General features: G+C 35.4%; 1 protein-coding gene across 1 annotated transcript in view; it reads right to left on the bottom strand.

Annotated features, from left to right (window-relative positions):
* ITCH (itchy E3 ubiquitin protein ligase) overlaps window positions 1-23569 on the bottom strand; it is a 48868-nt gene that overhangs the window by 2943 nt on the left and 22356 nt on the right. The window contains exons 5-23 of the mRNA XM_014053151.2: window positions 22348-22485; window positions 19648-19690; window positions 18712-18875; window positions 17663-17879; window positions 16002-16097; window positions 15184-15358; window positions 14562-14622; window positions 13652-13736; window positions 12741-12869; window positions 11111-11183; window positions 9835-9906; window positions 9573-9661; window positions 8222-8381; window positions 7114-7247; window positions 6192-6332; window positions 5065-5185; window positions 3584-3688; window positions 2774-2870; window positions 167-239 (exon numbers count right to left, since the gene is read on the bottom strand). Coding sequence (XP_013908626.2) covers window positions 167-239; window positions 2774-2870; window positions 3584-3688; window positions 5065-5185; window positions 6192-6332; window positions 7114-7247; window positions 8222-8381; window positions 9573-9661; window positions 9835-9906; window positions 11111-11183; window positions 12741-12869; window positions 13652-13736; window positions 14562-14622; window positions 15184-15358; window positions 16002-16097; window positions 17663-17879; window positions 18712-18875; window positions 19648-19690; window positions 22348-22485 — 2173 coding nt within the window. The remainder of the gene's footprint in view (window positions 1-166; window positions 240-2773; window positions 2871-3583; window positions 3689-5064; window positions 5186-6191; window positions 6333-7113; window positions 7248-8221; window positions 8382-9572; window positions 9662-9834; window positions 9907-11110; window positions 11184-12740; window positions 12870-13651; window positions 13737-14561; window positions 14623-15183; window positions 15359-16001; window positions 16098-17662; window positions 17880-18711; window positions 18876-19647; window positions 19691-22347; window positions 22486-23569) is intronic.

Genomic DNA, 23569 nt, shown 5'->3' with positions numbered 1-23569 from the left:
CATACCTATTTCTAAAGGGAAAAAAATTACCTTGTGGGCCAACACCACAATGGCATGCAACTTTCTGTATGATTTAAAACATCTTAGCTATTTATTTACAAAAATATAAAAGTAGCTCTAATTGTTACAGAATGGACATAGTAACCTGAATCATCTAATTACTTACCATGTATGGCTTCTAGGCAACCAGTTTTCTTTACCAACTTTTTCAATGCAAAATTTTTGGGGTCCATTACTCCCTAAAATATATTTTTAAAAAAAATTAATATATGAGAGAAATTAAGTTGTATTAAGTAAATACAGTGAAAATCGAAGCTGCTGAGGAACAGACATTTTGTAAAGAAGTAAGTAGTAAGATCTTTTGTATATGTGTCATTATTAAGTAGTAGTCATATTAATTTCTGTGCCATCAGAGACAATGTATTAAAAACAATGCCATGTAAAGTTCTTCTATTTGTGTTGACTTGCACCTGAAATTCATTTCCAGTTCCATAAAACCAGGGAGTCTTGGCGATGGTGACCCATACCCACCAACATGCAGTTCAATTATTGCAACACACATTATCTAAAGATGACTCAGAAGCTGCAACTGGTAAGAATGCAACAGCCAGACTATTGGTAGTCAAGCCTACCATCGAAGTGCATCTCCAAACTCGGATTTAGGGACTGCTACTCCAAAATGTTTTTGCCCATTTTTATCAGATCATCAAGTGAATGCCTGTTCAAGATCTTGCTTCCTCAAGAAGTAAAAACATTGAGGATCACAGGCAGGCCTTCTCTGTGATAGTGCCATTTATTTTTGCAACATCAGCCGCCACCCCCCCATCCCAGACGAACATGAGCTTTTTAAAGGTTCTCTCCCTCCTAGTCAAAGTGAGTTATTCTAAGTTTCCTTTCTCATGTTTTCTCTCACTCTTTAGATTATGAAATAGTTACTTAAAGTCCCTTTTGGTTTTTTCATACCAAGGCCACTTCCTTCACATATGGAGTTTGCTTATCTGTAACTTTGCATATGGTGCCTGCATGAGAGTACCAGATCTCTCAAACACTTTGTAGAAGTTTGTTTGTAAAGAACAAAGGTAGAACATACCTACTTCTGAAATCTAACCAAGGTGAAAAAGTACATCATTAGGCTGGCTAACAAAATATTATTTTGAGTTGCATGATGAAACAGAGTTCATCATTAGTTATGATAAAAGTCCATTTAATTACAAAATAATATGGGCCATACAAATGTGCAATGGTTGGAATATCGTAACAGTTCTGAATACTTTAATGAGCCAGGCAATTTTTGCATTCATGTTTCTGAATTTTTAGAAGCACTGCACAGCCACAATAGATCAGTATAGTTTTCTAACATTTTGGAAGTGATTCATTCTGCACCATAAATGACCATATATCCAATAGTACAGAGATATGTACTTGAAGAAAGTATCTTTCTTCAAAATGCTGAAGAAATGGGATTTTATTCAGTTATTCTACTGCCAACAGAGAGTGAAATGACACAAAGATACAGAATAAAACAGTGTATCTACTTTTCCCTATTCCTATTTCTCCTACAATACTCAGCATTGTGTTCTAGAGAAATCCCAATCTTTCTTTTGCAATAACAGAAGCGGAAAAGGCAGAAATTATCTATGTTAAGATGCCAGAATTATCAAGGCATAAAAATAACCATTCTAAGAATCAATCTTTAAGAAGCTCAAGTAAGATAAAAATACTTTCCCCATTAAAGTAAGATACACCATTGTTCAAGGATATTGTGAAACTTACTCTTTGAAGATGTGCACAATATTCTTTCCACAACCCCATTTCTGCATAGAATCACATACATTTTAAATGTTTTGCCCTAGATAGAATCCAAAATATGGCTTATCTACATATTAAAAAAATACTCTGTGATCTATCTTATCTGGAGGTTGCTTCTTGTGAATGGAATATCCAATTTCTGTCTGGGCCAGATTGGTGGTTTTGTAAAAAGTTGTGTGGGGAAGCTTAACTTCATATGTTATGAATTAATGTGTGGTAGCTTCCTTAACGTGGGATTGATAATTTGTCCAACTGACAGACTGCAGATACTGAAATGCACCAGCCTTGTAATCAGCCAGGCTATTTCTCAACACAGATCTAGCATTTTCCGAAACAGTGCTAAATTTGTGTATAAAAATAGCCTGGTTGATAATATAAGCAATTGTTGCTGTGGCAGGCAGCTGTCCAGTCTCATCTATAGCTCAAGCCAAAAGGACTGTGGAGGGGAGCTCCCAGTGACAAGACGGCATGTTAGCTACTGTCTAAGGTGGCCAATAAATATAGAAAACTTATTGCTCCAATTTAATGGTCATCTGGATAGCTGCAAAGATTGTTCCAAGGCTGAATCCCACTGTTTTATATAGTCAGAATATCCACAACTATTTTAGGGTTTGGTTTATCTGAATACAGAACAGGTAAATCATTCTGGATTTTATTTTGTCCTTGTTGTGGCCAATATGAAACAGAATTTCAAGTATGCAATATTTGAATTGAAGCAAAACATTTTTTTCATTTCACACCTCTATTATCCATTAACCATGTGCAATGTATCCTACTTTAAAAATGGTTATATTTGGAAACTCGTATCCTGTCAAAGATAATTATTGATCTATTATCTGTGAAAAGGAAAAAGCTGATAAACAGATGTTCATGTTTCCAAATTCATGTATGAATGCCCAATGATTTGAGCTGATGCCCAAACAATATCCAACCATGCTAATCCAGCTCACATAATTTTGCTTACCCATGAGGTCAGAAAATCCTCCAACTGGCAATCGGCATGTTCCAGTAACAAATTGTAGTAATCTCATTCTCTTCTCATTATCTATTTCCTTTGAAAACTGAAATAAAATAGATCATTTAAAACAATTTGCAATATCTCCTGCCAATTCATGAAGTGTTCACAGCCATCGCTGAATATATCAAAATAACTCTTAAATCAAGAATTATTTTTAATACATTTGCAGGTTTTTACAAGCTGAAATGTTTACATGGAAATATTAAATATTTCTATAATTTCATTACGGTCCAAAATTTGAGACCCAGTTAGGAGTACCATTTAAAGGCATGGGGCTAAAAACTAAGAGTCTATGAGTTCTAGTTCTGCCCTAGGAATAAAGCCAGCTGGGTGACTTTGGGCCAGTCATTCTCATTTAGCTTTAAGAAGGCAGCAATGGTGAAACATGTCTCAAAAGTACTGCAAGGACTTATCTATGTAATTGTCAGGAATCAAGACTGATACAAAAATGTATAAAAATCCAATTTTATTAAAAAAAGAAAACACTATATTTTTAGTGTAGATGAAAATGATCCATCTGTCAACTATTAACAACTGATGCACATTCAAAAAGAAATAAAATGTACAAAATAAATTTTCCTTGGTATTTTAGCTTGTTTGTAAAGGAACACTAGGAAATGAAACAACAAAATTATTAGACCCTAGGAAAGTTTATTGAAATATTTTCCTGAATACCTGATGTTCAGACAACAAACATAACCTTAAATTTAAAGCAGGGTAGAGATGATAGATAGATATTACTCAAGCATTACAAACCTGCCAAAACCACACTATTTGTTTGCTTGTCCTGGTATAATGCCGGTAGATTGTATGTCTTTGCCAATCAGTCAGGTCAATCTCTTGCATTCCACATAAAAGCACCTGGGGAAGGGGGAAGAGATCAGAGAAGCACAACACAAATGAAGGCTTGATTAATGTACAGTACTTATTTGCCATGATTTGCAATGCAAGGGAAAAAACATCACTTAAGCCATGGTGAAGTACTAAATACTCTATTTGCAAGTTAACAAAGGCTGCAAAACAAAGAGTTTGCATTGTTTATGGATCAAATCTCATACAATTTATTTCCAGCACTGCTACAGTTCATTCCAAGTGACTTTTAATATTAATCCTCACTTAAAATGTGGAAACTTGAGAGACCGCCTTCTGCCAATTACCTCCCTGCGACCAATTAGATCTCATAGATTGGGCCTCCTCCGAATTCCATCTGCCAGCCAGTGCCGGCTGGCAACTACAAGGAGGAGAGCCTTTTCTGTAGTAGCTCCGACCCTTTGGAACGAGCTCCCCGTAGAGATTCGTACCCTCACCACCGTCCAGGCCTTCCGCATAGCCCTTAAGACCTGGCTAGCCCGTCAGGCCTGGGGACAAAGATAATCGCCCCTCCCGAATGATGAATGAATGTTGCTCATTATTTTACTCTATGTTTGTCTATGTCATTGTTTGTATCTCCCTCCCCTTATCCTATGTAAGCCGCCCTGAGTCCCCTCAGGGAAAAGGGCGGCCTATAAATGTTAATAAACCTTAAACCTTAAACCTCAAAGCTCTGGATAGCTTAGAGGCAGGGTAGATTTCTCAATGACGACAATTTCTGCATTGCCCTGTCTCAGGTTAACTCAGTCTTTTCCTTCTTCCTCTAACTTATGTATAAATGTATAAGCAATTTGCTATTACAATACTTAAAATGCAAACACGTAAAAAAAAAAAAAGAACTTCTACTTTAATGGCTTTTCAGCCACTCTATTTATTTAAGAAAGTACCAGACAATATGAAATAAAACCATGGATGTGAGGAAGAAATCAGAAGAAACCTTTGAAGGTTATTTTTTTACAGAGTATAGCTGGTAAACAGGGGAGATACCATTGTGTCCTTTTCAAGGATGCTGAATTAGCTTCAAACTACTTTTGACAGATGGGAGTGTAAAAAGGGATGGCAGTGTGGAAGTGTCCTAAAATTAATCTGCAGCTTGCCTGGTTAAAATTGACACATTACTAATTGCAATAGTGGACTTATACTCTCCCCATTCAAGTAGTAACATGGCAAACTAAAACTTTTGCTAAAATTTGGTAGCCCAGAGATTAAAGTACAGTAGCTTTTCACAGTAGCAACAGTAGCTGTCCAGAATCACGTTGGATAGTGAGATGGGTGGCATATGAATTTAATAAATACATAAACTGTCCCTCAAGTTATCAGTCGCTGTGAACCTAAGTTTTGTCTAAATTGCAGGTTTAAAGGTTTACCTCCAGCTCTTTGGCATCAAAGTACTGTAAGTACTGCTGTGATAGAATCTCATTGAATCCTTCAAAGAAAGCTTGTGTCTGCTCTTCTACACCCCGGGAAAGCCTCCATTCTGCTACCAGTCTTGAAAAGAAAATATAAACTCATATAACAACAGCCAATGAACCTTGATTCAGATGAATTATAATATTAATTACATGATGAACAATTATAGGAATTTGAAGCCATTCACTGTTTGAAAAGATAGCACACAAGAAGAAAGGAATATAGAATCTTGCAAAATATGTAGCTCAGGGTGTCAAATTCAATTTCATTGAGGGCCACATCAGGGTTGTGTTTGACCTTGGGGAGGGCATGGCCATGGTAAGCTCAACATCACTTGTGTCGGGGGTGCCTGCGGTGGCCCGAATGCCCTGCCAGCAAAAACGGGCTCCTGAGCTCCATTTTCAGCTGCCATGGCCTTCTGCAATTCTTTGCCAGCAAAAATGGAGTTCGGGAAGGCCGCGGGCTGGTCCTTCACTGTTTCCAGGGCTGCCCTGCAGGCCAAATCTAAGCACCGTGTGGGTCGGATCTGGCTCTTGGGTCTTGAGTTTGACAGCCCTGATATAGCTGAAGTGTTATCACCAAAGCAAAAGGACGTGATTAACTTCCAGCCTTGTGCGCTTCAACCCGGTGAAATCGTCTATTATATTCAATTGTACAGTTCTAGTGAACTGCAATTTGGACAAGGGACTTTTTCTGGGATTATGGAAAAGATTAAGGCACAAATGGGCAAACTGCATTACACTCACACTTGGATGCTCACACATACTGAAATGTAATCCAAAAATGCAGGGAGGTTGGCTCATTTTCTCTCACATATTAGCTGATCACGGCTCTGAAACAAGAGTGGGAAACTTGTGGTGCTCTAGAAATTGTCAACTATAGTTCTACAATCCAAGATAGCATAACCAATGGCAATGATTGATGGAAGTTGTAGTTTAAAGACAGAAGTTCCCCACTGATAAAAAAGTCGTAGTTCTACTCTGCCCAAGTTGTATGTATGAATAAAAAGAGACCTAATCAGAGAATAGCAGCTTGAATACAATAAAAATATGGTTAAAATATTAAAAAATATTTTTGAACTTACTTAATATATTCTTCTTTGTTTTCTTCAGTAACAAGGACGTTGCTACCATTGGGTTTCAAGTCATGGCTCTTTATTTCACCTAGAATTTCCTTATCAACTGAATAATACATTTCTAGGCCACATTCTTCAATATTGTTTTCCCTACAAAATCAATACCATGTGGTGTGATTAATTACTAAAATATTTTTTTACTATGGATATTTTGACAATAAACAATACCATGCTTAGGACTATAATTCATAGTTTTTAAAATCAGCACTCTTTCTCTGAAGCTGTGAGTCATGTTTCCTTTTTACATTATTCTCTGAAGATTACCAGTGCATGAGAGTGGCACAATGCCATTATGTAAATGTAATCAGCATTTTGATGAGGTTAATTTTTAAAAAATACAAGCTAGGTGTGTTGAGCCCAATGGAAGGTCAATGCATCTAACCTTAAATCTTTCAAAATATGGAACATCATGCCAATGAAAATCAGTGATACATTATTACATTTTGATGTTGGCATAGAACACCCCTATGAAAGAATGTTGAGGCTTTATTTAGCACAGTGGCGTATCCTGTTTTATCACAACTTATCTCCTGATGTAAAATCTACAGGCTATCAAAATTAGAAGTATGTGTCTAAATATATGAACTTCACAAAATATTATTGACCTTTTGGAGGATCCCAAAGACATGATTCTATTATCAGGAATCCTATGGAAGTATCTAGCTAGTGAGCCACCCAGAGTCACATGTTAAATGGGTGGATGGGTTGAATAAATAAACAAACAAATTAAATATCTCTATTAAAATATATATTTAAATGTGAATAGCAGAACAAGTTTTCATTAAGAGTTAAATATTTACTAATTTGGTCAAATATATAAACATTTGTTTGCATAAAGTTAATATTCAAAAAGTAGAAATAAGAAACTCACTTAACCCAGATGAGGGAATTATAGAACTCGGGATCTACAGATTCCAAGTCTTTTAATCCAACTGGTTTGTTAAGGATACGTTTGTAGAAAGGTTGAGAGAAACCTGTGTCTATAAATTTTCCATGGAACAATGCCTGAAAAGGATAGAAGGTATTACTTATCTTACATTAGTTGCACTTTGCATATCTGATTTGAAGCCTATGCTGCTCTTATCACTTTGAAAGAAATTTTAATGAAAGGAATCCTCACAATGGGATATATGCTACAATTATAGTCTCAATTTTCTTTCTTTTGTTTTTTCCTCCCTCGTTGGCAATTTTTTTCATGTTCACTTTAACAACTATCTCATTGAATAATTCCTCTGTTTTCCAATCAATGATTTTAAAGATGTCAAACACATTCAGTGTTTTCCTTGAAAATGAAGGCTAAAAGCACAAGGTCATATTGTGAAAGCTGGTTGACTTTGTTCTTCTGCTGTAACTTGATTTGGAACTTGTACATAGGTAATTTGTGATCTGTTCTATAATCAGCCCATGGTTATCTAACCCAATGAACAATGCTGAATAATTTAACTTTTGTAAGTTATTAGAACATGCAAGTCAATATAATTTAGATATGTTTAAAGTACTCAAAAACATCTCTACAATTTCATGTAGAACCAACAAAAAATCTATAGCCTATTTTAATCAAGCATATGGCAGACTATAATAATTTCAAGTTTTTTAAAGAGTAAATTCAGAAAAAAAGAATTATTCTAATAGCACTCTTATCCAAGATATATGATAGATTTTTTTTATCAAAGCCATGTTTCTCTTCTCACCAGGTATTAAGAAGAATAGCAAAATTAAAAGCTTGGCAGGCTTTTAAATATATTGAGCATTCAAATATAAAACTCTGTATGGAACACAAGAAAGATCACTGCTGTCAAGGATACCAATATGGTTTTCCTCTATCCAATTACATATTTACATAAGGTTTGCTTCCTATTTTAAAAGTAAGAAAATGAATAGAGATTCTTGTCTTCTAGAATTAACCATTTTTAGCTTTGCATGTGGTTTTTATAATATCTTAAATGTGTTATAAATTTTATTCCATGCACTGAACTCACCATAGCAATAAATCTACCAATAAAGCGGAAGTATTTCAGGTGATCTGGATTGATGTAAGAAGCTGGGTTTATCTGTAGGCAGTAGTTATCCTTCCCTGCATATTCAAACAGGCAATACATTGGATTCAGCACTTCATGCGACAATAGAAAGAACCATTCCCTGAAACCACATAAAGAACTCACAGTCAACACCACAAAAAAAAAACACATGCACACACACAACAAACATAAAATTTAGACAGTTGGGTATACATTTCTTCGGTGTAAAAACACTAACAAGCTTGAATATGCCTTTGTTTTTGCATCTATGCCATGAGTTTCAACAAATCTCGCATCTGCTAGACAACATCACACAAGTTCATAACGAAGAAACTTTAGAGTTATTCAGTCATGTCTACCCGCAATTCAGGAATCAATAACAAGTAATTTACAATGTTCACTTTTTGGATGAAATTTGTAGGAAAAAGAACGGCAGAACCTAGGGGTGGAGTCAAAAGAGGAATCAGCCTAGTCTCTATGTAGTCACAAATGGACTAAATCCAACCCCTCTTGAATACTGTTGAACTTTATTCAATGCCTAATGCTGTTAGGTGAGTAGATTCCTGTACATAGGCATGAGTAATAATAAATCAATTTAATTGGAGCTTCACATGTTGTCTAGGTCTTTTGTGCCTGACAAATTCTTTTTATTATATTTATTTCTATGACAACACAAAAGTTTTATTTTCATTACTATTTCAATCACTATTCTTGAAATCTCCATGTATTTCAATTGACAACTGCACTGCTTAAGAATACTGAGAAAAATTAATGATATCTAAATTGTTGTATAATATCTAACATATTATAGTTTACAAAATCACATTCCTGATGTTGATTTTTCAAGGTGTTTAGTTCCAATATTCATACAGATAGCCGATATGCTTATGTATTTGACTTTACAAGAAATCTTTTATGATCTGAAGAGTAGGCAAGGGTGCTTGAATGTGCTATACACCTGAAACTATGGATGAATACTGCATTGAAATAAATTTTTGGATGATAGTAGCTTCTTAAATTAGCAATTCCAACTGTTCTCAGATTTCTAAAAAATTAAATACTGAATTGGATCCAAAGATCATAATATTTTAGCAAAGGATTTAGTTACTGCAATTCTAGATCTTTGTTTTTAGTGAGTTTATAGAAAATATAACTAAATTTGAACCTCACAGTATATACTTTACAGAGGGCATTTAAAAAGCCTTTTAACATAATGGGGGCAATAATGAAAAAACTAAAACCTCAATTTCTTAAGCAACTTTCTACAGCAAAATTTTAGTTTTATGGTTTTTATGAATTAAGTCATACTAACCTAGCAACACCTCCATAATCTAAGCCTTCTTCTCCTGGAAAAATGACCCACAAGCGTCTTCTTAGGTCCACGGCACTGAGACTCATAATCTTCACAGGAAAAAAAAAATCAAACGTTACTTAGAATATTAATAGTTATTCACATAGCTATTTAGACTAAAGCACATGTAAGGCAGTGATCCAAGTTGCAATTAGGAAAAAATGTTGATCAAATAATTTTAGGAAAAAAATATTACTTAGTTCAAAAATTTCTGCTCATTTACCTGCTGAAATGAATCTTCAAACAGTGTTTTTCTGCTCACTGTTATTTTTATATGCTGGGGCATAGAGAGTTGCTGAAATGTAAGAAATACATTTGAAAAACAAACATATTAGATAATCATAATTACAAACATATTACACTCTCAGCAGGAATTCACTCCCTCAAACACTCTCAGGAGGAACTGTGAACAAATTAATTACTTATCCAGAATAGGAGGCACTTTATGTTCATGCCCAGCAATTTTCTTATTACAAAATAAGAAATATTCTTGCATTCATTTTATGCTCACGTAGCGCATCTGATAAAATACGGATACAGGAAATGTCTGATATATTGTATGAAAATTTAAAAAGTTGATAATTAAGAAAATCTTAATTGTAAACAAAATTATAATTCATACGTGCAAGGAAAGATGTGACAAGTTGGTCTACAGAGTCACAAAAGAAATGTATCTTAATGCATAAGGGTTACCCTCCAACAAGGCAAATTCATAAAAGGACAAACGGTGAACTCATTATAAAGAAACATTGCTATCTTCATGGTGAAGTGATCTGAATACAAAATATTACTGTGTAATCTTTTGGAAAAAGGTGACATGCCAATTCTGTAATTTTCCCATTAACATGTTTTTTATAATTAAATATGTTAATCACAGTTTACATTATTTACATTATTCATAAATTCAGTAATATTTATCTGTGAGTACTTCAAATTTGATTTCAAAATATGGATGCCTCTTCATAGCAACATAGCAAAATGCCCTCTCAAGTGAACCGGTAGTAAACCAGTTAGGAACCCACCACTGGGCAGGAAGGAGTGGTTTGTTTGTTTTGGGTCTACATGGCATTACAAGACAATTTTTAAATAAGAAAAACTGCTGCAGAGTGAGAGGAACCCAATAGTCCCCTTTTCCTCTTCAACCCTTATGTTGCTGGAGCTGTTTTAATACACATCAGCTTCAGAAAATCCAGGACTAGAAACTTAGTTGCAGGAGCTGATGTATAATATCAGAAAGCATTATGTAAATATTTCTTACTCTGAACATACAGAGGCAATTATAAGCTCTGATTTGATTAATCATGATTTTCAAATATGTCATGACTGAATTAAAAGCAATAATAAACCATGCCACAAATAAACCAAAACAATAATGCCAATATACTAACCTATACAAATCACAATATGGCATAACAAATTGCATGATTTCAGGCAAGATTAAATATTTTGCAGATAGCAAGAGCTTCATGATTACATTTCTAAAGGGAAGTATCTCTCACCTGACACCAAAATCGGAAATATTGGACCTTTGCTTTGAAATCACGAACATAGGCTATTTGAGGTCCATTGTCTCTGGAAGCAAAAACAAGGTGACACTGATTAAGCACAAATGTATATTCAGTTAAGGATTTTGCCTAAATAGCTGAATAAAATTGAACAGAAAAATATGCTATCAGAATGCATGCCATATTTCCCCAATGGAATTGGCCCATCCCACTGGTGCTGGCAGAAACAGCCCGCTGCAGATCGCACCAGCCAAGAAATTTTGGTTTGGTGGGATCCAGAAGAGCCTTTTCTGCCATGGCTCCTGTCCTTTGGAACATCTTGCCTCAGGAGGCAAGATCTGCTGCTTCTCTCTTAGACTTCAGAAAAAGCCTGAAAACCTCTTTCAGGCACGTTGTCCTGAAAGAGAAGCTGGCTAGAGGTAGGTGGTACACTAACAGAGAAGGCACCTCACCTCTGCCCCTTAAACCCTTGTTTTTTAGCTTGTTTTATTTTTTGTAATTTTAATCCATTTTTATATTTATAATATTTGAATGTTTATTTTATCTGAATGTAAGCAGCTCAGAGTAGTCTGAACTGCAAGATGGTACCAAATAAACTTGATTGATTGATAGATAAATAATAAATAAAATAAAATCCCTTCTCACAATAAAGTATTTCTCCATAAAAAATCATTACTTAAAACAGCAATTTCCTATCTTGTGTTAAATATAAACTTCCTTTTTAGAATTAGAAGGATTTTTTTAGTCCACCTTGGAGTGATGTGGGGTGTGTGTGTGTGTGTGTGTGTGTGTGTATTTATACAGTTGGCACTGCCCCAACTGTAAAAGAAGTCAAGGGGCATCTGTTTTCCTCCCTGATAGTACTTAAAAAAAACTGCTGATAATCCTTGGGAATTGCAGTTTATCCCAGAAAAGATGGACTTTCATCCTGGCATCAGAACTCAAAGAGAAGGATAGTCTATTTCAGTGAATGGATTTCATCACTTAGAATTTTGGGAGTTGAAGCCCATACATCTACAAGTTGCCAACCCTGGTCTACTTCATCCATTCCTTTTCTCTCATTCCTAATATACAACCCAGCCAGTGCAAATTAAATGGAAAGATTTGAAAAAGTGGAGGGAAAGAAGGTGATATGAAGAAAGATATATTGGAAGTCTTCTTTTCATTCTAATTTTAATGAAAGCAAGGAGAACAATTCCAAATAAGAAAGTGAAAGAACAGGAAAAATCTATTTGCCAATATCTCTAATGTTCAGTGTCACACCACTTTTAGTTTTAAATGGATTTAGCTGTGTAGCATTTAATGTAAATGTAATGTAATGTGCATTAAACATTAAAACACTGAAAAATAATTGCTTTTAAGCATTATCTTGTTTTGTTTTAGAAACTGCCCGGAAGCAGAAATAAACCTGACCTGCCTTGAGAATAAAGGGTATATAGAAGAGAAAAAGTTCAATATTCAGACTAGTATATTAATCAGTCTTATCAAATAATATTTGATCAGAAAGTAACAATGTAATTTAGTTAATATGAAAGAGACCTATTGTGTTAACTATTGTGTTAACCCTGTCCCTTTCTACAGACTACCTAAACACCATTGATATTTTAGGAGGAAAAAAACATACAAAGCAGATTTTCCAGTACGAGGATCGATATATGTTGTTGTTCTTCTGTTGTGATCCACAAAATATGGAATTCCATCCACAGTGAATCTCATTTCCCAGCCCTCTGGTAAAGGTTTTTCATTTAATTGACTATAAAAAGATACAAAAGATATGAACTGCATGTTATAAAACTGATAGACTATGCAAATCATATCTGCATCTTAAATCCAAACTAGTAGTTATTTGAGCAGAACTTTAATTGTACATTATCATTTACCTGGTACTCAAAGGGATAGTGTCATTAGAAGGGGGAAAAAACCAGAGACATTTAGTAAGAGAATATTAAAAATGCTGCTATTCCTGCTCAGTGATCGGAGGTCAATGTTTCTTTATCTACTAGATTATCAAAGAGAACAAATAACACTGTTTTCGTTACAGCTGATAAGTTTTTGTCATTCTGTTTCTTTTAAACTCAAAATATGCCATGACATCTGAATATTTTATAAGGTAGTAGACACTTGTTACACCTTAACTTTCATGTTGTTTTTCATTTTTATCATTTAAATATTCAACAAAATGGACAGGAGAAATAATCACCATTCTTTGAGCTCATATTTCAAACACTGATGCTGCAAGTATTCTATATGTCACATGTAATTATACTGCATCTTAATCAAATGTTAATATTTAAACAGTAAGATTTCCACTGAGGGTCCAAAGAGACAAATGTGATATCATCAAGCTCTACTCAATGTGCATGTGCATTTTTGAGTTATTACTACATTACTTATTTTAGCAAGAAACCATCTAAGTTAGAAGATTATCCATACCTTTATGAATTACAGATTTTTTAATACTCAATGTTACTTTCACTGCTTGTAAGGAAAAAAAGCATACCCTTTGGAATATTGTTGAATAATGCTGGATCTTACCCTTGACTCCTGGGATCTTCCCACTGTGTGATGCGAGTATTATGATTGACAAAATATACTCTGCCATTGCTGTCTGTTCTCTTTTCTGAGAGAAAATATAGTAATTATGTTGTTAATTTTGATATAAGACATATCTAAGTAATATTTATGTGAGCACATTTGTTCATGGAAAATATCTCACTCAACTTATATAAGACTTATTGCTATTGTTAGTATACACTACAACAATTTGGACGACCCTCCACTCAACCGGTTAAAGGGCTTCTAAGACAAACCTTAGGATGTGTAATAGGAGATGAACAGGTGAACTTGCTCAAATGGAACCTTTCAGAGGATGTAAGGAATTGCAAGTATGGAAATTATCACTGAGAAAGCATTTATTTTGACACCATCCAATTACATTTTGGCAGCTTTGAAATCACTTTATGTTGATTTTAATCTTAAACACTTTACCTGGAAATATGGTCTTTTGTAACAGTTATGTAGATGAAGTATTTAAATTAATCTAGAAGCTTAATTCCTCTTTATAAGGTGCCAGTGCAAGAGCAACAAAGAATAAATCTACTCTCAGAAAAAAATAGGTGTCACTTTTTTTGAGTAATGCTCCTTCAGCAGGATACATCCTCTCACTGTTTATCCCTTAAGAAACAATGGTCAAATCCTGATTCCAGATTTTGAACAATTATGCAGTTCTGCATGTAAAGTAGCAAAAATAATTTAACATTATGCATTAACTCAATAAATGGGGGGGGACATTTTATATGGCTTATACATCAGTGCCCCTGCATGTAAGCTTTGGGATCATGAATGTCAGATAAGAAAAAAAAATCCTGGTGATTACTAAATGAAATGAGTAAGAATAAATTCCAAATAAGTGATACTAGAAACTAGAACTTAAAAAATATCTTACCCCATCCATGTGGCAAGGGACCAAGAGGATCAAATTCTTTATTCTGTGTGAAATCTTGATTCTACAATCACAAGAAGATACATCTTAATAAACACTAATTAAACTGTCCTAGTGGTGATCTACAAACTGTGCTATACGTATATTATTTTAAAACAAGATTTCTCTTGCAAGACTTAAGGGGTATTTTATAAATAAGACTGAGTTCAAGTGAAATCCTGCAAATCTAATGTAATATTGCCAATGCTAATCTCTTTCTTGAATAAATTATGATTATAATCTCTATATTGGGCTAAATGTTACTTGTATTGTTCCAAGAATGGCATAAAACATAGTCTGAAATATCTAAGCCATACTACTCTGAAGTAAAGAATTATTTAAAATAATATTGTAAGAAGAAGTAATTTTTCAAAAACTATAAAAGAAAGAAAAACAATAATTTCTCTCTATAGCAAGCAAATCACATTTAAATTTTATTGTACTTCTTTGTTTTTGGAAGCTTAATGGATTCTCAATAGAAATTAATTAATATAGTGTTCTCTCAATTCTTAACTTTAATTAGATGGTGTTGTGCTAATGTATCTGTTATATTTGATTTGCAACCCATTCTTCAGTAAGTTCTCACCCCATATATGAACCTCTGGTTAAATTGCTGCATAGCTCCTTGAAGCTGGCTACGCTGAAGTTGCCATTGCTCATAATTACGAACAGATTCCAGAGTTGGTCGTTGCCAAGTGGTTGTTCTGGTGAAATGGTCAACGTAATAAATCCGTCCCATGTTGTCCACTCGGCGCTCCCAACTAAAGAACAAGGGTGATATATTTAAATGAAAGCAGCACAGACCACAAAGAACATAGCAATCAGATAAAAGAAGGAAAGAAAACGGAGAACCCATGCAGTACAAAGGACACACACACAAATAGGGAGCCCTATGTTTGCCACTTGGAGGTCCTGAATGAAAGCCAGGATATAAATCTACACACAAATAAAATGGGTCAAGCAAAATATTTTCTCAATTTTATTGGAACAGTGAGGAAAAGTAGTTTAATTCTATCCCTATGCCATTCTATTTCTCAATTCCAGCATTTTGATTAAAGCGACTACATTTTATTTATTTGTGTCTATTTTGCCTGTAATAGCAAAAATAAGGCTATTACTTTTACATTATTCAAGTGTATAATATGTATTTTAATAAATATATTAGTATATGAAAAATGGGATTTGATTGCTTTCTTGTCAATTGAATCAGAAAAAAGATAGGGGCAGTACAGCAAACCTAACTGCTGAATTTATACCTACAAGTTCTTTTACAACTGCTTGGGAATGTCCCAAATTTCTAGATCTATAACAACAACATTCAAAAGCAATAAAACACATGACTCCCAAAGCAATAACAACCTAGCAAAAAACAATCCATGAGTTAATATATTGAGAATTGCTCACCCTGGAGGAAGAGGCTCTGGCCTATCCCACGTTGTTCTTTTTTCTACATGATCTACATAATACACTCGGCCATGCTGATCAACTCTTTGTTCCCACCTGGAAAAAAACAACAACACGTGAATTTATTCAAATACCTTCACCTTGTTGCTTATTTGAAAGTGGCTTCTTAAGCCCTCTATAATTGCAATATATAATAAGTGTATTTTCTTCCTATTTAGACATTATATAAAGCAAAGTGTTCTGCCTCAAGCGCTGTAGGCTTGCTCGGGGCATGCAGTTAACTCCACATTTGGGAATCTCATTCAGATCGAATTTATTATCAGGCATTCTTAATAACAAAACTTACATTTCAGTGTTAAAATACTTCTGACTTTCTATAATCTGTCCCCTCACGTGGTGTAAAAAGATGATGATTTTGTTCCCAGGTTGAAGCACACACTTTGCTTTCCCGGTTCAAAATGACCGGCTATTGTCTCTGCATGCAGGCAGAATGCTTCAGTGGCCAATCAGAAACATAGATATGATCACATGTCATAGAACTACAATTCCCATAAGGCAGCCTCTACCTACATTTCCAGGAGGTGGTTTCTTAAAGGAGACATCTCTTAATTCCTACACTATCTATATACTGCAGCACACAAAGGCTTACTTTCATTTCACATTTGTAAGTTTGCTATTACTATAGTGCAATCCTTGATAAACAAAATTCTTCAACTATTTGCAATTTCACAAATTTATTGGACTAAAAATATTTGTCACATCTGAACTGTCCGCTTTTTAACTCAAATATGTAGGGTGGCAAATGTGGTATTTCTCATTTTAACCTCATAGTAATTCTGCAAAATATTGTAGGCTAAGAATTTTGGATCAACTACCCGTCTTAATTTGGCAGTTAGAATCTGAATCACTCTCTGTGATCTAGTGCTCTGACAGTATTCATTTCCCATCACACTTTTAAGTTTTGGTAAAAGCAGAGTAAAACCTGCTTGTCATTCCAATGAATTCTATTTTATTCATATTTTTATAGTATATATTCTATTTAGTTGTACTACAATCCTTCTAAAAGAAGCAGACCATTCAGATGTAGCCAATTTTATCTTTACCATATCACACTAACTTGAGAACAAGAATTTATGATCATCTAGTGCAGTGTTTTTCAACCTTGGCAACTTGAAGATGACTGGACTTCAACTCCCAGAATTCCCCAGCCAGCATTCGCTGGCTGGGGAATTCTGGGAGTTGAAGTCCAGACATCTTCAAGTTGCCAAGGTTGAAAAACACTGATCTAGTGGTGCTGCACTACTTGGAAAATAGCCACACTAGTTCATATTTCCCAATAATTTCTAATCATATGTCAGAAACAATATCATTTTATTTATAAACTGTATTTTCCCACCAGTATTGCAGAAGGCCATCTAATGTACCTGCTTAGCTGTTTGGGTGCTGCAATCAACATTCGTTGCTATAGGAATTTTGATATTTGTGTCATCATATGAGATTTCATAAAGAACTTTAAAAACTGGTTTATAGGTGGTATACAAATCATATTTTGGATGATTTCAGGCATGAAAGAGATGCAAGAAAGTGCTGCCTTTCAGAGGAAAAGCTGCTAAGCTCCAAAACTACTTGTAATACAGAATTTAACAATGTTGAACACTTGCCCAGGTGGAAGAGGACCTGTATGATGGGGCTGTGAAATGGGAGTTGCTGGCTGAACTTGTCTGCATATGGGTGGAGTAGTTACAGGAGATGCTGCAGGAAGAGCTGTCCCTGAAGTTCCTCCATCAGAACTTGGTTCTGCTGCTGAAGTGCTTGCGGTTGGCACAGTTTCTTTATTAGCTGCTTCTGATTCTGTGGAAGAAGGGCCATTGACACATGCTGCAGAGAATACAGATTGGAAAGAAGGCAATGATTACTTTTACTCTGGTACATCAGAGAAAACCTGTAGGTTTCTACAGGGTACATGATAATAGTAGCATTATTAGACTATTTTGATTAAGAATGGTCAAGTAAAAAAGCCTTTTAAAAATACCTAAATATCAAAATTCATTTATAACACTACATTAAAAATTAGGGATTGATTGTTTTGGAAAAGGTAGCTCCCAGTTAAATTTTAACCAATTCCATTTCAGGGAAACTCTAATTTCAGAAAATTAAGATGAACAATTTGGGATATAAGTTCTTGTTCTCTGAATCACAAAAATTTGGAAGTCTTTAATGAGAATATTCATTTTCAGGATGCAATATATAAATATATAAATTTGAAAAGCCAGGGTTTTTTGGGGTGTGTGTGTGTGTGTCATGTAAATGAATAAATAAATTTAAAAAATAAAGTTATTTCAGTATTTATTATGTAAATATGGTGAAATCTTCCAAACTTTAATCATCCATAACGTAGCATTGTATACTTCTCTTTATATAGTTTGAGAATGTTTTCCTGAAAGTCAGAAAGTTAAACAGTGCAGTGGGCAAACTGGCAATAGCACTTAGATTTATATACTGCTCCATAGTGCTTTAGATGCTTCCCTGAGCAATTTACAAATGTCAGCATATTGTCCCCAAAAATCTGGGTCCTCATTTTACCAATCTCGGAAGGATGGAAAGATGAGTCAACCTTGAACTGGTCAGGAATGAATTCCTGGCACCATTCATAAGTAAAATAAAATTTGAACTCAATTTGAAAACTAATCTCATATTGATATTCACATACCAACTGGAGCTGAAGGCCTACGCGGGGTGGGTGGAGGTGGTCGAGAGGGCCTTGGAGGTCTCGAAGGCTTGAAGCCACCATTTGCAATTAATGGAGAGTCACTAATATTAGCCCCCTTGTTTTCACTGGAAACAGCAGTCTCACAATTGTCAACACTGTCACACCTTAATAGAAAGGAAAACAAGATTTATCCCTGAAACCTGAAATTGGCATCTAGGTAAAAAGAGTGAGTTAAATTTCCAAATCAAATACTATCTACTGTGCTATATAAGAGGGAAAAGGATCACTGAAGATATTGCAGTTATATGATGACCTCCAGCGTTCCTTTTTGACAATGTCCATTGCCCCCATAATGAAGAGGGTAAGCACTCTTATTTTGCTTTGAAAAAGGGGAAGGAGAGCAAAACAGGTAAAAATATGCAGGTATGTTGTAAAAACTTCACGAAAAAGGTGAAATTTAAATAAGTGCAGGTTTATCTCATGTGTTATTCTGAAAAGCAATTCTTGACACAAGAGATACTAGAATGGATTTATAAGAAAAAATGGGCTGGGATCAAAAACACTTGGGTGGGGCAACACCATGGAGATGTTTGGATGACCTGCCAGCTCAGGATCCTCGAATAGGCAGGAAGTCAGTGTAGGTTGTTATGGTTGGCCTTCATATAGCCAGAGTGACATGAATAATTCTGACAGCATAGTGCTGAAAGACGAGAAGGATTTTATGACATTAGAACATAGATACAATTCACCAGATATTAAACCATGTCATTGAATCTGTTTATATTTATCTTCTCTCTGCTTAGTCTTTCTGAATTACTCTATTTACTTTAAATACATATTTAAATATAAATTTTAAATGTATTTATCCTGAGTCAATTATAGCTAGGCCAGCAATCATCTAGAGCTCATGGTAAGATACAACTGGAACCACCATACCTTGTTTCATTTTTTGCTTTGGAGCCATCATCTGGGTCAGGACCTTAAACATAAAGCAAATACAAATTTACAACATTTATCACACTAAAAAGATATAAACATTACATAATTATACCAGGCAACCTAATGCACACTAAATATAAGATAAAGTGGGGCTGTAGTTGTCCCACCAAACAGAAGAATCCAGAACCAGGATCCAGGAAACAATTCTTAGCTAAGCAACAGAGGAGGCTGGAAATTTTCACTAATAGCTCCTTTCACTTAAGTCTTAAGCCATTATTATCCCTTCAGTGTTGTTCTGAACCTAACCTCAAAATCAGGTAAGCTTTTTCAGGAGCTGAGAAAAGGGAAAGATAATTCTGTGATTTTATATAAATTAAAATCAGAAAAGACAGGGAATTTGTAGATACCATTGCTTGTCTTTGATTAAAACATACATTAGTGATGTCTGAAAATAAACAACTAACAAGTGCAGGAAGACTAAAGGCTATGGATAGCACAGTAGAGACAGTTACTTTTCTCCAACCTGTTGCCTTTTGATATCTTGGACTACGTTCTTTTAATTCCTAGTTCATGTGCCTACGGTCAATGCAAAATTGAAAATGATAGATTATATAGCTCAACACTTCTAAAGGGCCACAAGAAGAGAAACAGTTTCTCAGTAAAAGTAAAAATGCAGGGAAACGGGAAAAGTAGGTTTTTTTATTACAAACATTATCAAAGGCTTAAAGTAGAAAAAAAATTTCCAAAGGAAAATAAATTGATTCTGACAAGAAAACTTCAGTGAGATAAAAACTACTAAGACCTGACAACAAGGAAGGCTGATTCCCTCCACAAAGCAGGCAGAGCTTTACAATACCAGAAAAATATGATGGATGTATGCAGTATACAGCAGTTTGAGAAAAAAATATCTGTAAGTATTAGCGATCTTAACATATATACAAAGTATCTGGGCCCTTTTGTTCATGCTTCAGTGATCACAAGTCATGGCTCCCTGCCCTACAGATAACAAGAATTTATATTTAAGATTAGAGTCCATGACAATCATCTGAGTTCAGCCTCATGAGGAAACAGAAACTGAATAAATACTGGAACTCTATTTTATTGTTTATAAATGTTAACAGCACAATGTTGAAAGCCTGGCAGAGTGGAGGCTTGTAATAATCTGAAAACCAACCCTATCAAGCCACAATGGTTGTTTGTCCAGAAACTGGCTGGTTTACTAGTTACTCCTCTGCTGATAACTAGACATTACTAATTCTGAATATTATTTATTACATTTGTATGCCTCCAAATCTGCCAGGGACGTAACAAAAATCAACAATTAAACAGTATGGTCAGCAATCACACAATGAAAACATACCTGATAAATTTAAATAGTTTAAAATTATAAAATCTAACTTTTAAAATCTTGACATCATGATCCAATCTGGAATATGAAACCACAACACAGCAGTAATAACTAATTGATGGCAAATAACTTCCAAATACCTCTGGAACAGTTTTGTATTTACTATTTTGGAGAATGCTGTTAAAGGAAGAGATAAGCCTGAGATTATTTTTGGGGGAGGGCGGCTATTCCAAATAACTGGGCCCTTAACCAAAACACCTTAATATCCTAAGCAAGGTTAAGATTGTCTGGTAGCTAAGACTTTATTTAAGTCATTATGTTTATTGCAATAAAATATATTTTATTTAAAATTATGCTATTTAAAAATAGAATTGTTCTGGCAAGAAATTGAAAGCATAAGGGTAGAATATCGATGGTTTCAACAGACTTTTCTCACAGGAAATACCTCAGAGTGGGCTGAACAAAGATTGAGGACTTTGTTTATGCGATACAGATACTCTATAGCAGTGATGGTAAATCTTTTTTGGCTGCTGTGTCAAAAGCGGGGAGAGAACAGGGGTGTCGTGCACCAGCGTGTCACACCCATAATGCTAGTGTGCGTGGTCCCCAGCTTCCCTCCCCCTTTTGCCACCTTCCCCAGGCTCCAGAGGCTTTCTAGGAGCCTGGGGAGGGCGAAAACAGCCTCCCCACACTCACCCCGGACACCCTCTGGAGGCCTCAGGAGCTTCCCTGAAGGGTTCAGAGGGCAAAAAACTGACCTACGGGAAGCCGGAGGTTCGGGAATGGTGACTTCCGGTTTGTCCGTAGGGTCAATTTTCGATGTCCGGCGCCTTCATGAGGCTTCCCTGAAGGCTCCGGAGGGCGAAGAAACAGATCTACGGACAAACCAGAAGTCACCATTCTTGAACTTCCGGGTTCCCCGTAGGGCCCATTTTTGACCTCCGGAGCCTTCCCTGAAGGCTCTAGAGGGCAAAAACTGGTCCTACGAGCAAACCGGAAGTGACTTCTGGTTTGTCTGTAGGGCCAATTTTCGACCTCTGGGGCCTTCAGGAGGCTTTCTTGAAGGCTCCACAGGGTGAAAAACGGCCTTACGAGCAAACTGGAAGTCCATTCCTGAACTTCCGGTTTGCCCTTAGGACCGGTTTTTCACTTTGGAGGCTTCAGGGAAGCCTCCAGAGGGCGAAAAATGGCCTCAAAAGAAGACCGAAATCAGCTGGCCAGCATGCGTATGTGCGCTAGCCAACTGACAGGGCAATGCCTCACATCCCCTGACAAATGGCTCTGCATGCCACCTGTGGCACGCATGCCATAGGCTCACCAGCACAGCTCTATAGGAAAATATTACTCACTTCTTATGCTTGAGGCATCACCATTAGTCAGAAGCTCAGGATCTACCTGCATACCATCTAGACAGACAGACAACTCTCCAATTCCGTCAGCTGGTTCTTTGTCACCATTAAGATCCATGTTCACAATCACTTCCTCAACTATGTAAAAAACAGAAATAGCCTATTAAAATGTTTTAATTGTTTAAGGCTAAGCAAGTGTGTTAGAATTGTTAACAACATATTTAAATCCCCCACATATGCATTTTAAAGATTTGCTGATAGAGTTAACTGTAATTCAATGCTCCTTTCCTATTTTTCCCATTTATCTTTATATCAGCCCTTATTGTACCACACATTCTTCACTAGTCTATGGAAGTAAATTTCATTGATGAAATGAGCTCTCACCATTGTTCCATTATTGTACCAACTTAAAAAGGCTTAGATATTTTGACATTCACCAGGAGGACCACAAATGTTTTTCAGATGTTCTAAAGTTACCTGAATGCGCAATTCAGCAGCAAAGATTCCTGTAAAAGTTTTTGCTACTGCATTTTAAAATAGGATTTCCACTCAAATCACTCAACTAATATGATTTTTAAAAATCAGAGTTTTTTGCAAACACTTTTCTTATTTCAACTCATTTACTTCTGTATAATTGTAAATATCAACATCCCCTAGAAACCTCACCATACATTAATGTGCATTTCGAAGTGTTGAAAATGAATTAGAATGGCATTGTTTAAACTCTAAGAAATGACTCATCACTATTCTGCAGAAATAGACAGCAACAGAGAAAGTTTGGATAATTTGATTGACATTAGACCAACAGTTTCAAATATATACAAACATTATAAAATTGGGAAGATCCTTCCAGGGAAGAATTAGCAAACTGAAGATGGTTCTGCTAAAAGTGATGCTGATAACCACAATGGAATGAAGAGCCAACAAATAGATTGGCTCGTCATAATTCCTCTCCAGGCAAGGAGAGGACTTGAGATTTCTCACAAGTTCTTCAGACAATTGCTCCTTGTGAGTTGGTCCTCCTTAAATCTAATTTAGAACTCAGAACATAATTGGTTCAAGTTCAAAAATATTTCCAGAATGTACAGATAACCCAATTTGAACTTGAAAGAACTGTTTTGTTTTTTTTTACCTCCAAACAGATTATTTCGAATTCAATTGTTTTAATTTTGAAATTATAAGCATGCCTGCATCATACACAGCTATGGCGTTTATTTCTTTT

This window comes from Thamnophis sirtalis, unplaced genomic scaffold (genome assembly GCF_051295495.1).
Source record: "Thamnophis sirtalis isolate CommonGarterSnake01/CBP01778 unplaced genomic scaffold, rThaSir2_p1.2 scaffold_7, whole genome shotgun sequence".
Lineage (NCBI taxonomy): Eukaryota > Metazoa > Chordata > Lepidosauria > Squamata > Natricidae > Thamnophis > Thamnophis sirtalis.
Note: the sequence above shows the minus strand (reverse complement) of the source record. Positions and strands in the feature narration are given on the sequence as shown.